The sequence below is a fragment of the Nannobrachium achirus genome, assembly GCF_963921795.1.
Source record: "Nannobrachium achirus genome assembly, chromosome: 5".
Classification (NCBI taxonomy): domain Eukaryota; kingdom Metazoa; phylum Chordata; class Actinopteri; order Myctophiformes; family Myctophidae; genus Nannobrachium; species Nannobrachium achirus.
In genome coordinates this window covers 9,425,706-9,440,305 of record NC_137814.1, presented here as the reverse complement: position 1 = coordinate 9,440,305, position 14,600 = coordinate 9,425,706, and the positions used below count along the sequence as shown (strand labels likewise).

At 42.0% G+C, this 14,600-nt stretch overlaps 1 protein-coding gene across 2 annotated transcripts in view; it reads left to right on the top strand.

Moving 5' to 3' along the window:
* The window catches only part of LOC308285362 (guanine nucleotide-binding protein G(olf) subunit alpha), a gene marked incomplete at its 5' end in the record, with an annotated part of 107,121 nt that overhangs the window by 90,681 nt on the left and 1,840 nt on the right, over nucleotides 1–14,600 (top strand). For both annotated transcript variants that reach the window (XM_080726088.1, XM_080726089.1), the window contains 6 exons: nucleotides 3,069–3,123; nucleotides 4,406–4,479; nucleotides 7,974–8,032; nucleotides 10,041–10,161; nucleotides 12,429–12,559; nucleotides 14,045–14,112. In XM_080726088.1, the coding sequence (XP_080582214.1) occupies nucleotides 3,069–3,123; nucleotides 4,406–4,479; nucleotides 7,974–8,032; nucleotides 10,041–10,161; nucleotides 12,429–12,559; nucleotides 14,045–14,112 (508 nt within the window). The remainder of the gene's footprint in view (nucleotides 1–3,068; nucleotides 3,124–4,405; nucleotides 4,480–7,973; nucleotides 8,033–10,040; nucleotides 10,162–12,428; nucleotides 12,560–14,044; nucleotides 14,113–14,600) is intronic.

Sequence of the window (14,600 nt, the reverse complement as noted above, 5' to 3'; positions counted from 1 at the left end):
TCAATGTTATTTTTTAAGTAGAAAGTTGTAAAATTTTAGGTTATGTGTCATATCTGCCATGTGCAACTTCAAGGCCTACAAGCCAAACAGAAATGTAATTGTCAACGACAAAAACACAATTAAATCGTTAATCACAATTATTTGAGTGACATTTAATCTTCATGTAAAATGTCATAATGGTGACAGCCCTGCTTCATAGCCCATATATATTGTGTTCCGACAGAACATTAGTCAGCTGCAGACTAGACAGACAGTGTTGTGGAATCTCTCTCTCCTACTGTGTATCTGCAGTGGAGTCCACTGACTGACTGACTGCCTGACTCCACCACCATGTCTGTCTCTCAGTGGTGGAAAAAGTACTCACATTTTACCCATTTAGGCATAGAATTATTGAATGCTTTAACCAGTGAAAAATAGCAGATATGCTATTTTTTTTTAAAAGTCGTGGAAATATGTGCAAATCTTTGAATATATGCATTTTCAAAGCGAACGTTTGTAACTCAAATTTTGCTTCTGGGTGGTCCCTGGAACTAAATATTTTGAGATGGGGGTCCATGGCCAAATAAATATCATTTTGGGGGTCCTTCACATGAAAAGATTTGAGAACCACTGACATAGTGGTCTCTCAAGAACAGACTAACTGAGCTCCAGTTAAGTGAAAAGGACCTTTTCTTTGACAATGGCTAGCCAGATTGCTGACATAGAAACATAGTTTTTTCAAAAAGTCTTAGAAGGATTCAAAAGACACTCATAGAATCGGGTCAAAATTCAAACTTTCACGATCAAAAAAAAATAGCAGATCTACAAGCTCGCAGTGCCGCACTGTGAGCTTGTATATCTGCTATAGTTAAAGCATAAAATAATGATACACAATAATGTGTAACTGTTCTGAATGGGTTAAAAGTAGCAATACTACCAATGTAGAAATACTCCCTTAGGGTGCCCTCACACCAAAATACCTATGAGAGTGGAATCCGCGTTCCGCCAATGCATTTCAATGATAAGGGAGCGTTTTTTGCAGAAATCCTCTGCTGGCATGAAACCGCTTCACTCTCATTGAAATGCATTGGCGGAACGCGGATTCCACTCTCATAGGTATTTTGGTGTGAGGGCACCCTTACAAGTAAAAGTCCGGAATTCAAAATGTACTTGAGTAAAAGTATGAAAGTGTTGGCATCAAAATGCACTTAAAGTACTAAAAGTAAAAGTACAAAACGTTGTGAGCTTGTAGATGGGCTATTTTCAAATAGCCAAGGTATACAATAGGGTTAAAGTGGTTCATGTATGTTTTATAATATTATAATTTATATCTGCAAAGTAACTAGTAACTAAAGTTTTCAAATAAATGTAGTGGAGTAAAAGTACAATATTTGGATCCCGAGATGTAATGGAGTAGAAGTAAAAGTAGTGGAAATACTCAAGTAAAGTACAAATACCTCAGAATTGTACTTAAGTACGGTACTTAAGTAAATGTACTTAGTTACTTTACACCACTGTCTCACAGGCTGGGGGCTTGTCTGCCTGCATTCTCTCTCTCTCTCTCTCTCTCTGGTGTGTACCTTGCATCTCTCGCCCCCTGAAAGATTCCTTTTTCCCTTCCTTGTGCAGCCCCCCCCCCCCCCCCCCCCCCACACACACACACACACAGTCTCGTACTATTAGTAGTAGGCTATGCCTTTGTCTTGATTGATAGTCTTGATTTATTTTGGGCATGTCATTACAGGTCAAAAAATAGCAGGTCTACGACGCACAAGCTCACGGCCATGGCGGGTTGTGAGCTCGTAGCTGGTCCCCCACCACCACCACCACCCCCTTTTCTTTTGCACTTGTAAATATGCTGATGCGTGTGTGCCGTAAACGGCTGATCTACAAGCTCGCAGCGTACGTGCCGCATCTCGTGACGCGCCGCAAGCTTGTAGATCCGCCGTTTACCTGCAGAGCACGACACTCGCGGCCGCGCAGCTAATGTATAAATCAGGCTTTAATTAGAAGTCACTCCGGTTAAGAGCGTGCCACTAAAATACCTGGAATGTTATGTGTTGTAGGTGGCGTGCTGCTGCAGAGAGAGAGAGAGAGAGAGAGAGAGAGAGAGAGAGGGGGCCGCCCGGCAGCCGCTGCTCACTGCTGCATATGCTCTCAGTAGTGGAAGAGAGGCAGTAACAGCAAGCTGTCTAACCTCCACAATAACCGCCTTATGTAATCACTCCGGCTAGAGACAGACCAAAATAGCTCAGGATGAGCAGACCTGCCCTCTTGTGGCCACATGCTGCACAGGCAGCAGCATTGGGCCACTGCTAAAAAAAGAACTCGCCCGAGTCTTTCTTCTTCACGGCATATATAACCTGCTCCCATTATAGCTGTTGCAGGAGACCCCCCCCCCTCTCCCACCACACACACACACCCACACACACACACACACACACACACACACACACACACACACACACACACACACCAAAACGTAGGCTATTTACCCCCGCATCCCGTCCAGCATTTAGACTTCAGGCAATGTTTGAATTTTGGCAAATGCTAAACTAATCAGGGCAGTTACATATAACAGTCCTTTCAGTCAGCTAGCTAAGCTACCAGGACATTTTGTCAAACTTTAAACAAACTGAAACTAAGAAGGCCAAACCTTGATTTTGACCTTGATTGCTTTAGCTCCACGCCCCCCCCCCCACCCCTGCACGTGTAGTTTATGTGGCTTTTGAAGTGGGCACTGACTGTGCTAGAGAAGATGGCTAATAATTACGTTATTTAATATTAGAATTACCTTGGACTTTTTGCATGTTTACAAAAATGAAAAGTACCGAGGACAATGTTTTGTTTATTCTCGGCGTGGCTTCACCAAGTGGACAAAATACTACAGGTTTCTCTGTGAGATTAAAGTCATTATTATGGTTGTCTGAATTTAGCAGGGTTTGTTTGTTTTTCCTTTTTCCCTCTGGTTTTTATTCTTTTTTTTTTCTTTTTTTTTTATAATGCTGCAGAAAAAAAAATTGTGTCGTGGTATATGTGGTATAGCATTTTAAAATGTCTGTTATGTTCTCTTTGTCTCTTCTCTGCAGTTTCCTGGACAGAATCGACTCTGTAAGACAGAGCAACTACACCCCCACAGACCAGGTAAGGTTTTTTACAGGTTCATTTGCTCAACGCTGTGCAGTGTTGATTTTGACTGCAAATGTTGTTTTACATTTAATTAGTTTAACAATTTTGCTGCCATTTTAAACATAGCTCTAGTAAGCAGCTGCCAAATTGTCCTTACCTTTTAACGTGGGCACGTGCACGCATCGTGCACAATCTGTGCGCGACTCATCTAGTAGACTGTAGACTCGGTGACAAGCTTTCGAATAAAAAAACCCCCATTGAAATAGACATATCCGTTGCCACGCTGTATCCCTGCTTATCCGCCAGTGTTTACATGAAAAAACATTGAAAAAAGCCAACTGTGCGCTGTGGTAACAAGTGGACACGTTCGCGCACAAAACGCACGATATGTGCGGGGATCATAATCCAGGCGTGTAGAGACTGGATCAAAGTTTCCAAACGCAAAAATCTGATTGAAAAACGAGTGTTCCATCGCCGAGTAGCTTTCTCCTCTGTTACACTGTAAACCAACGGAGGCGGGACTATGGCCCAGGCTCAGACCGGATACGGAAAGCTAGATCCGGTCCAGACCGGAAATGACCGGATACAGTTAGGGGGGCGGGCCTAAAGAGCCAGAATCAGCGAAAATCTGCGATAATACTTTTAATCCTTTCATAATGATTAAAGCTAATTAAACTTCCGGGTTCGACGGGCATGGCACCGCGGTACAGCGGGAAATCTACGGTTTCTACGGGCATCGCCCAGAATGAGTTAATATAGTTTTAGTCATATTTTAATAATCTGAAATGTTTTACTTTTAGTCTAGTTTTAGTCTACTAAATATCATAAGACTCGTCTCGTAGATCTGCTATTTTCAGAGCGCCACACCTGAGCCCAACCAAACATAAAATGACTGTTAGTTCCACTGGATCTCTTCTCCACTAGTCCTTCCCTAACATTTTAATCTAGTTTTTATTTGTCAACGAAATTTTCAATAGATGTAGTCTTAGTTTTAGTCATCGTAGCTTAGTTTTTATTTCGTTCTTAGTCATGGGTTGCATTTGTAGTCCTAAACCGGCCATATTGAGGACCAACACAGGTGTTCAATTTGTCTGATTGGCATAGAACCAATGTTCTATGTTAATCAAAACACCTGTGTTGGTCCTCAAAATGGCTACAAATGCAACCCATGAATTTGTTTTTTGTCAGTGAAAAAGGTTTATAGTTTAGGTGATGAAATGCTGTGTGTATTACCTCCAAAGGCTTTGCTTTGTGTTTAACCACAACATCCTCTGTCCCTCTGCCCTCTGCATTTCAGGACCTGCTGCGCTGTCGAGTGTTAACTTCAGGGATTTTTGAGACGAAATTCCAAGTAGACAAAGTGAACTTTCAGTAAGTGTGCTCGCTCGGATCGTACCCTTGGCAAAAGCCACACATGACAGAAGACAGAATCACAAGACAGAGGGCAAAATCAAATGCACAGACATAACATATGTGGTGGCCACAATTACAGCCCCCGCAGGGCACCTTTTCATAAATCACACTGTTATGGTAAAAAAAAATGTATCCATTAATGATCTACTGCAGGGGTCTTCAACGTTTTCAGACTAAGGACCCCTTAGTTGAGAGAGAGATGAAGCAGGGACCCCCACCGCCTTTTTGTAGATCCCATATAGTTTCATTGTTTGACAGCACATGTATTTTGGATTCACGTCAATTTGTATTTTCAGAAATGTAACAACTTGAACCATCGATACTTAATAAACTTGACCTTTCACTCTGTATTAGTCTGCTCTTTCCCCTTTTAGCTGAAAATAGCCGATCTGCGAGGCGTTGTGAGCTTGTAGATCTGCTATTTTTGGCTAAAGTTCTCAGAATATGGACACTAGGGTTTAAGTGGTTAATATAAAAAAGGAGAAAAAAACTTTCTATCACACAATGATTTGGAGGACCCCCTGTAGTAACGCTGAGGACCCCCTAGGGGTTCCCTGACCCCCTGTTGAAGACCCCTGATCTACTGTACATTATGATCTACTGTAGGTCGTAGGATAAGGTGTTTTGGTATGCATTTTGTATTTAACCAAGTATCATAACTACATGTCTGACATTTGTAACAAATCAATACGCTTTGAGAATCGGTTGAAAACGTGGCACGTTGTTTCATTGTGGAGAGACTTCTTCCACATGGGACAAACATGCATTAGGAGGCACTCAAAATGTGCCGACCTTGATGACACATTGCTTCAGAAGAACAGCGGCAGCCAATGCGGTGTGGTGTCTACAGTTATGTGTCTCAAAATCACATGGCAGAAGACCAAAGCACCAAACAAAGTAGAGTGTTGAGGCCAATCAGACGTTACTTGTGACATGACGTCTCTCGTCTCTGTCGGGTGGAAACCTCATTTGTCCAAAACTGTTATTTTTCAGGATTCCAAATTCCAAAAACAGCAAAAGTAGCAGATCTACTACTTTTGATGCTTTTGTGTGTACGCTGTAGTATGATCGATTAGGGCGTTAATCTATGAAAAATCACACCCGTGTGAACTGAGCGGTGGTTTATCTCCCCCCCCCCCGTGTGTGTGTGTGTGTGTGTGTGTGTGTGTGCGTGTGTGTGTGTGCCTGGCCTGGCCTGAAAACAGCGCCCCTCCCTTAACATGTGTGGTCATAAAAGGTACTACACCACTTGAGGCTACATACAGACATACAAACAAACAAACAAACATACATACCTACACACACGGCCACGCTATGGAGACGGTGTGACCACCGCTCAAAAATACAATCCGTTAAAATATTGAGATAAGAGGTTCCTGCTCGACAGCGACGATATCTGTGACCAAATGACAGAAGACAAAGTCGCATAACAGAAGACGACAAAACATCATATGGCAATAGTCACGGACCAAAGCCCCAAACAGAACGTTCAGGAGCCTATTAGATATTCTTAAATGTTTTATCCATCGTCCTGTGATTGAAAGGCTGCAGGTTTTGATCTCCCTGCAGCCATTATTATTAAAGCATGTACCAAAGTCTTGGTCACGTGTTGTGCAGACGTAACATGCAGCCGTCCAGAGCTGGTCAGTTTGACTTGAGGACCAGCGGTGGTTACGGACCGCTGCTCGCAGCCACGCCAAGCAGCCAATGGCCATCTGAGGAAACGTTGTGTAACTGCTTGATTGATGTCAGAGATGAGACGTGACCCACTTCCCTGCCCACAGACACAACAGCCTTTATTCTGCCACCTGAATAGCCTTTATGGCGCTTTTTTTTTTTTTTTTTTTTTTTACATCATCCCGAATTCACATGTAACCTCCACAACACGACTGCCCCTGGGAACATTGTGTTACTTTGTTACCACTTAAGCCCTACCTTATACTACGCACAAATATAGTGACATTGGCCGCCGATACACTAGCTATTCAGATATGCTGCTTTTTCGAAAAGAAATGGAAGATTTGGGCCTTTATGACAGTGGGGGAACCGTGCTCTAGGTCTAGGTCTAGGACATCGAGGTCAAAGAAATAGAAATGTCCCATGACGGTTCTTAACGGACCTAGGTTGAGATCGTGCAGCTGTTTTGGTGAAGCACACTTTGCCAAGACAGCAGTAGCGTATCATAAAAATAAACGTAACCCCTTTTTCTCGTTAAGCCAATTGATTCCTCCCCACACGCATTTCTGTGCTGTCACTGCTGTTGTATCCATTTCAGTATACCGTAGGCCAGGGGTCTTCAACGTTTTCAGGCCAAGGACCCCTTAGTTAAGAGAGAGATGAAGCAGGGACCCCCATGAACCTCTTCATAGATTCCATATCGTTTCATTGTTGACAGCACAATCCTCAGTGTATTTTGGATTCATGTAAATTGGTGTTTCAGATATTTAACCGATACTTAATAAACTTGATCTTTCACTCTGTACTTAGTTTTCCCCTCTGCACCAAACCTCTTTGCCGAAAATAGCCGATCTACAAGCTCACAGCGCCTCGCAGTGCAGTCCAGAATTTGGACACTAGGGTTCAAGTGGTTAATATAAAAAAAAGGAGGGAAAAAAGGTTTCTATCACACAAAGATTTGGAGGACCCCCTAGGGGTCCCGGACCCCCTGTTGAAGACCCCTGCCATAGGCCTCCCTCGGTGCATTAGCCATTCATACCAAGACAATATTGTAACAGACAACTAAACAATATTAAACACCAGTAACCTCCACAAAGAACTTAGTTTATATTCGTTAGCCACTCTCACAAGCTCACTTGCTTGCTTGGTGGTGGTGTGGTGCTGTTGTATATGAACACTAGAGGGCGTACGATAGGAGCAGTTAGTGTCTGCTTATTACATATGATGTTAGTATGAGCATGCAGGGGCGTCACACCAAATTCTGGGCCCTGAGTACAAGGATTCTCTGCGGGCCCCCCATGAATGTTAACTATTGAAAAATAGCAGATATACAAGCTCACAGCGCGGCACCGAGTGCCGCGCTGCGAGCTTGTAGATCTGCTATTTTTGAAAAATCGTGAAAATGTGTGCCAAGAAACCTATGTTTCCATGTCAGTGATGCTCAAACTCTTTCATGTGAAGGACCCCCCCATCTCAAAATATTTAGTTCCAGGGACCCCCCAGAAGCAAAATTTGAGTTACAAATGTTCACTTAAAAAATACATATATTCAAAGATTTGCGCACATTTTCACGACTTTTTCAAAAATAGCAGATCTACAAGCTCGCAGCGCGGCACTCGGTGCCGCGCTGTGAGCTTGTATATCTGCTATTTTTCAATAGCTAAAGTTACTAGGGCCCCTCCACCTTGGGCCCTGGTAACTCAGTCCCACTTTCCTACCCCTTGTGATGCCCCTGTGAGCATGACCTAATATATGTTTTTGTCTTTCTTCCACAGCATGTTTGATGTCGGAGGTCAACGGGACGAGAGGAGAAAATGGATTCAGTGCTTTAACGGTGCGGTTCTCCCCACTTTCTGTTGCTATGTGGACTTCTTTTATTCATTATCCTTTTTTAGTTTTCTTTTTAGAGGAGAAAATGGATTCAGTGCTTTAACGGTGCGGTTCTCCCCACTTTCTGTTGCTGTGTGGACTTCTTTTATTCATTTAGGGCACATGCTGGGTTTCATTTCGTTAAACTTAGTAACTGCTGTCGAAAAGGGGCTTAAAGACCCTTTTAGAGTGCAGCTTTAGCACCACACCACACCACACTACACCAAACCAAACCACACCACATAAAAATATCTACATTTTCCATTACACAAAAGTACCCCTATCGGTAAAAAACTAATTGACCCTTTTAACTGTGATTATAATACAATATAAATTTGTATTACTACTATCCTAAATTATAATACACTATAATGGATTATAACTGTGATTATAATACACTATAAAGTATTAATGCATTACTATGATAATTATAATACACTATAATAGATTATAATAGTGGTTATAATGTAACACAATAGAATATAATATTATCATGTATTACCACTATATCCTGGTGGTCTAAATGAAAAGTCAGTGAGCAATCAGTCATTATGAAGTGTTTGGCCCTAACCCTAACCTACTCTTTATACTTTTTAGTACCACGTTAAGTACCACTTTCACACCCCAGGTCCTTGTAGAGGAAAACTTGGCACAAGTGGGCGTTGTGGTGTGGAGTGGAGTGGAGTGGAGTGGTGTGGTGTTGGGCCAGTGGAAAAGGGGCTTAAGTTTGAGTGTAGCTTAGTTCAATGATTATGTTCTCCTTGTACATCTGAGCATGCTTTGTGTTGTGATCGTCTTCCTGTACACAGTAACACGTTGCCATGGGAACCGGGGGGTTACTTCTGGGAAAATCTATGACTTAACGACCGATTTATGCTTAGTTGTGAGCCGAAAATAGCAGGTGTACGAGCTTAGCACGACGTGCTGTGGGATTCTAAATCTGCTATTTTCGGCACCGCGCAACCAGTAGTGGTGGAAAAAAGTACTCGAGTTATTTTACTTAAGTAAAAGTATCAATACTGCAATTTAGAAATACTCTGTTACAAGTAAAAGTCTGGAATAAAAAATGTCCTTGTGTTAAAGTACAAAAGTAATTGCATCAAAATATTCCTAAAGTACCAAAGTACTCGTTATGCAGAATGTCCCTTTTCACAAGTTATCATGAAAGCTGTTCTACAAGGCATTCTACAAGCTCCACAAGCTCACAACACTTTATCTACAAGCGTTGTGAGCTTGTAGATTGGCTATTTTCAAATAGCCTAAGTTTAAATACGGCTGAAATGGTTAATGGTTGTATGTTGTAATAATAATTTAGATCTGAGATGCATTGGAGTAGAAGTAAAAGTATAGAAATGTGTAAATACTGAAGTAAATACTTAAGTACAGTATCTGAGTACTTAGTTACTTTCTAACACGGTGCGCAACCAAGTATTAATAACACCCTAACTCTATGTAAGTCAAGCCCTAAAGTAATAACAATAATATTTGTAGTTATATTAAGATTAAAGAGTATTTAATTTTGAACTGGTCAAACTGACAATAGAAAACATGTTCAGAAGCATCTTCCATAAACCCTAATGATCTCCCATATTTCATAAAAGCAACGGTTAAAGCCTCAATCTGCCATTTCTTCAACCTTGCTTTCTTTGTCGTGCCTTGTATTGTTGTATGTGACGGTAGTTTCTTTCCTTACTCTTCATCCCGGGCGACTGATGTCCCCCCTGTGGGATCAATAAAGTTATCTATCTGGTATCTATCTGTATGTAGAGCAGCAGGAACATAACGTACGTTTTGGAAGGATACAGTAAGTACTGAAACATCATCCTTTTACATAATGTGCCAATCGATCAGGAAACAGCGCTTGTGCGCTTTTTCACAAATGGCAGATTGGGAGCACTTGGCCTGACAAAACTTTTCAGTCGGGAGATAATTAATGATATATATGTATGTTCTTTGCTTTAATCTCTGTGCAGACGTCACCGCTATCATCTTTGTGGTGGCCAGCAGCAGCTACAACATGGTAATAAGGGAAGACAATAATACCAACAGGCTACGGGAAGCCCTGGATCTCTTCCGCAGTATTTGGAACAACAGGTCAGTAACGGCGATGATGTCAACAATCCACTGTAGAATAGGCACGAAGACTGTCATAGAATGGAACAGAATCTCCCTTTGACTTGATGGATGAACTTCTCTCACAATATCTTGTTGTGCTCTTTTTTTGTTGATATGCCACTGTAAAGCCCTTTGCACACAGGCGCGTTTAACCGCACGGATAAAACGGACAATATCATTTTTTGAAAAGAAAACAATGATTCTCTATGACCTCATGCACACCGGCTCCGAATTAGCCGTGCGACGAGTGGCTGCCGCCGTGCGTTTTTTTCTCAATCGAACCCAGTTCGATTTGTGCGTCTTGTCGCATGCGGTAAAAAACTCATCACTCCTTTTATGACTCCTTTTTGGATCCGCAGCGCCGATTCCGCACAGCCTTGCACACCAAATCCAATGCGTTTTATTCATGCCGCAAACGAAAAAAAACGCAACTGTCCTGTGTGCAAAGGGCTTAAATGTAGTGATGTATCTTTTGTCAATGGTAAAAAAAAGAAAGAAAAAGAAGTAGTCAGCTATGTGTGGGGAGGAAAACATAATACGACGCCTTCATATGGTGTTTCCGGTTCAAATCTGCTGCTGAGCCAATCAAATGAAGCTATGAGAAAGTGACCCGGAACAGGAAATGGGAATGTCACCTTCTGGAAAAGGGAACTACAGTCAGTGCGCGTGTTTCCTAAACCCACCAGGATTGAGTTAAGACCCGCTTCGCGGAAACGCGAGGACTTCCAGGAGTGGCTGAAATCCTTGCCGGACACATGGAGGGTGGATAAAGTCAGACCTAGTAAAGGCATGAAGACAATATAAAACTTGTAGGCTACTGAGAAAAGCCTGCATTTGCACAATGCACAGTTATTAATTTGTCACTACAGTGCTCAAAATAAACTGTGCAAAAAAAAAGAAAAAAGAAACTTATTTTGTACTGTGCTTAAAAAAAGGTAAAACTTTGTAACTTTGCTAAAGAGAAAAACATACTGAGAAAGCTATTAATTTGTCACTACTGTGCTGAAAATAAAAACTCGTACTGATTATCAGTTAAATTGTTATAGTTTGGATATGGCTTTTGGCGTATTATGCTGCATGTATTATTGTAATGGATCGGTAGGGCGTAGGTACGTACAGTATTGCTTTGCACTTGAGCGAGCAGCACTAACGTATATACGCACTTTATTGAGAGGGGCGCTTCAGCGAGGTGGGTCGTAACTCAATCCTGGTGGGTTTAGGAAACTAAATGCCTAAACTGTAAACATGCGTCATGCACAGAGCTATGCCATACCAAAGCCTAAACCGTTTTGTGCTTATAACCACGCCTCGCTTCTGTAGCCAACGCGGAAGTGCCTCTCGTCTACAACAAGTATAGTTTTTGAGCTTAACGGAGGTGCGCCGAGCGAACTTGTACCGCGAGAGGCACTGCCGAGCAAGCTAAAGCAAGATTTTCACCCGCGGCGGGACGGAGCATCGCGGGAGGTTAGATATTCACGCGCGTTAGTTTCACTGAGGTTATGGTTGGGGTTAAGTTTGGTTTAGGTACTACCTCTCAGCGCTCCGTATCGTCAATAGCGTAACCAGGGGCGTCACACCAAATTCTGGGCCCTGGGTACAAGTATTCACTGCGGGCCCCCCATGAATGTTAACTATTGAAAAATAGCAGATATACAAGCTCACAGCGCGGCACCGAGTGCCGCGCTGCGAGCTTGTAGATCTGCTATTTTTGAAAAATCGTGAAAATGTGTGCCATGTCAGTGATGCTCAAACCTTTTCATTTGAAGGACCCTCAAAATGATATGAATTTGGCCACGGACCCCCATATCAAAATATTTAGTTCCAGGGACCCCCCAGAAGCAAAATTTGAGTTACAAATGTTCACTTAAAAAATACATATATTCAAAGATTTGCGCACATTTTCACGACTTTTCAAAAATAGCAGATCTACAAGCTCGCAGTGCGGCACTTGGTGCCGCGCTGTGAGCTTGTATATCTGCTATTTTTCAATAGCTAAAGTTACTAGGGCCGCTCCACCTTGGGCCCTGGTAACTCAGTCCCACTTTCCTACCCCTTGTGACGCCCCTGAGCGTAACTAACATTTCACCTGCGTCACTTGAGGGGCCGTGGCCCCCCTCCATGGGGGCGCGGGCCGGGCCTTTTTTGAAGAAGCCGTTCGTTGTCCCTCCGCCATCAGAGCCTATTCCACAGCTGCTCATCGTCTGTTTTCTAACGTATGCATTTTTTCCACCTCTTTTTCTTTCCAGATGGCTACGTACTATATCGGTCATCTTATTCCTGAACAAGCAGGACATGCTGGCTGAGAAAGTATTAGCTGGAAAATCCAAAATTGAGGACTACTTCCCTGAATATGCTCGCTACACCATACCAAATGAAGGTATTTGTGCTCCCAGTTGCACTTTTTTTTAATTTATTTTTTCTATAATAAATTCTATCTTTTTTTGGGGGCTTTTTCTGCCTTTATTGATAGGTGTACACTACAGTAGGCTGACAGGAAACGGGGAGAGAGATGGGGGGGGTGACACACAGCAAAGGTAGTCAGGATCGGGACTCGAACCTGCGACGCTGCAAGGCTGGTCTGGATTACCAGCCTAGGTGCCTGGACCACTACCCTGTGGCCCAGGCCTCCCATTTGCACTTTTAACCACACATATACTATTGTCCCTATTCTGGAAATTCAGCAAAAACTGCCGATCTGCAATGCTCAAATCACTTCGTGGTGCGTTGTGAGCTTGCAGATCAGCTATTTTTTGCAAAGGGATTTTGTGGAGGACCTCGGTCAACAAAGTATAGAGAGTTTAAGTGGTTGAAATGGCTTATGATGTGATACTAGATCTTACTGCTCATTTTTTTTTTCTTTTAATCACGATTTTTAGCTTCCAACGATTATGAAAACAAGATAGTTGAGATGAAACAATCATTGTGCCGCATTCCGGACCGCAGTGATGCTCTTGTTTTGTCTCGGCGCACCCCTTTCCTTCACAGAGGTGCGCTTATTGGAGGCCGCCTCCCCAAAAGCAGAAAGTCACTGTCAGTTAGGCTGTGGCATGTTTAGATCGACTCGAGCCAGGAAGACAGAAACAGAGTCTTTGGCCAGCGAGGAAGGTAAAACCAAATCAGCCGAAACAGCTAGCTCTGTGAAAGATGTGTTACATGTAGGGGTGTAACAATATAGTAATTTGCAATGATCTACTATATTGTTTGCAAAAGCAAAAATATCGTACCGCTTTGTATTGTATCGTATTACAATGCAGATAATCGGTATCGAATGGTTTTGCAATGCAAATAATAGATTGTATGGAAACTAAGTATTTGTGCCTTGTATTTAGCAATTTTAAGAGGGGAAATTAAAAAGAGGGGTTTAATTACAGTACCTTTCCATTCCATATTCTGTAGCTACTCTTGGTCTATCGTGTTCGTGTCAAGGTGCGGGTTTGTCCACATGTGTTGAAATATAATGACCATGTATTTGCTAGAGAATCACAGCGTTTACTTATTTTACACGTTTCACTCAGATTTAATTTCTTTGCTCGAATCGTCAACCATGTATCGTGAAGCGTATCGTATCGCTGTTAAAATGTATTGTTACACCCCTACTGCAGTCCCACTCGTTGGGTTGTGTGCAGCACAAGGCAATACGATCAATGTGTTTAATCATCTGGATTTCAAATAATAGTGGTGTATAATCAGACAATAAAGGAGCGAAATATGGATTACCAAAAAAAATAAAAATGGGATAATGATCAGTCAATAATGACCGTAATAATTGTGATTATGATTTTTGCTATAATTGAGCAGCCCCAATAATCTGTACTTCTGCACATGATCTGTATCTGACTTATTTGTCTTTGGATTCTTTCAGCATCCCCTGAACCAGGTGAAGACCCAAAAGTGACGAGAGCGAAGTTTTTCATTCGCGACGAGTTCCTTGTGAGTATCCTCAATGCTTCATGGATTGGTCAAGGTTGTAAGTTAGGCCTAGAATTATTGAATGCTTTAACTATTGAAAAATAGCAGATATACAAGCTCACAGCGCGGCACTGCGAGCTTGTAGATCTGCTATTTTTGAAAAATCGTACATTTTGAATATATCTTTTTAAAACGAACATTTGTAACTCAAATATTTGCTTCTGGGTGGTCCCTGGAACAACATATTTTGAGATGGGAGGTCCGTGGCCAAATACATGTAATTTTGGGGGTCCTTGACATGAAAAGGATTGCGAACCACTGATTTAGAAGAAGGATTTAGAAGACATTTATAGAATCAGGTCCAAAATTCTCAAAGACACAAAAATTATTAAAAGTCAACTAAAACTAAGAAAAAGATATACATATAATAATAATTAACCAAACTATAGCAAATCCGCATTAAAAAATAATGAAAAACCGAACCGAAATTGAAAAAAAAAAGAAAAAAA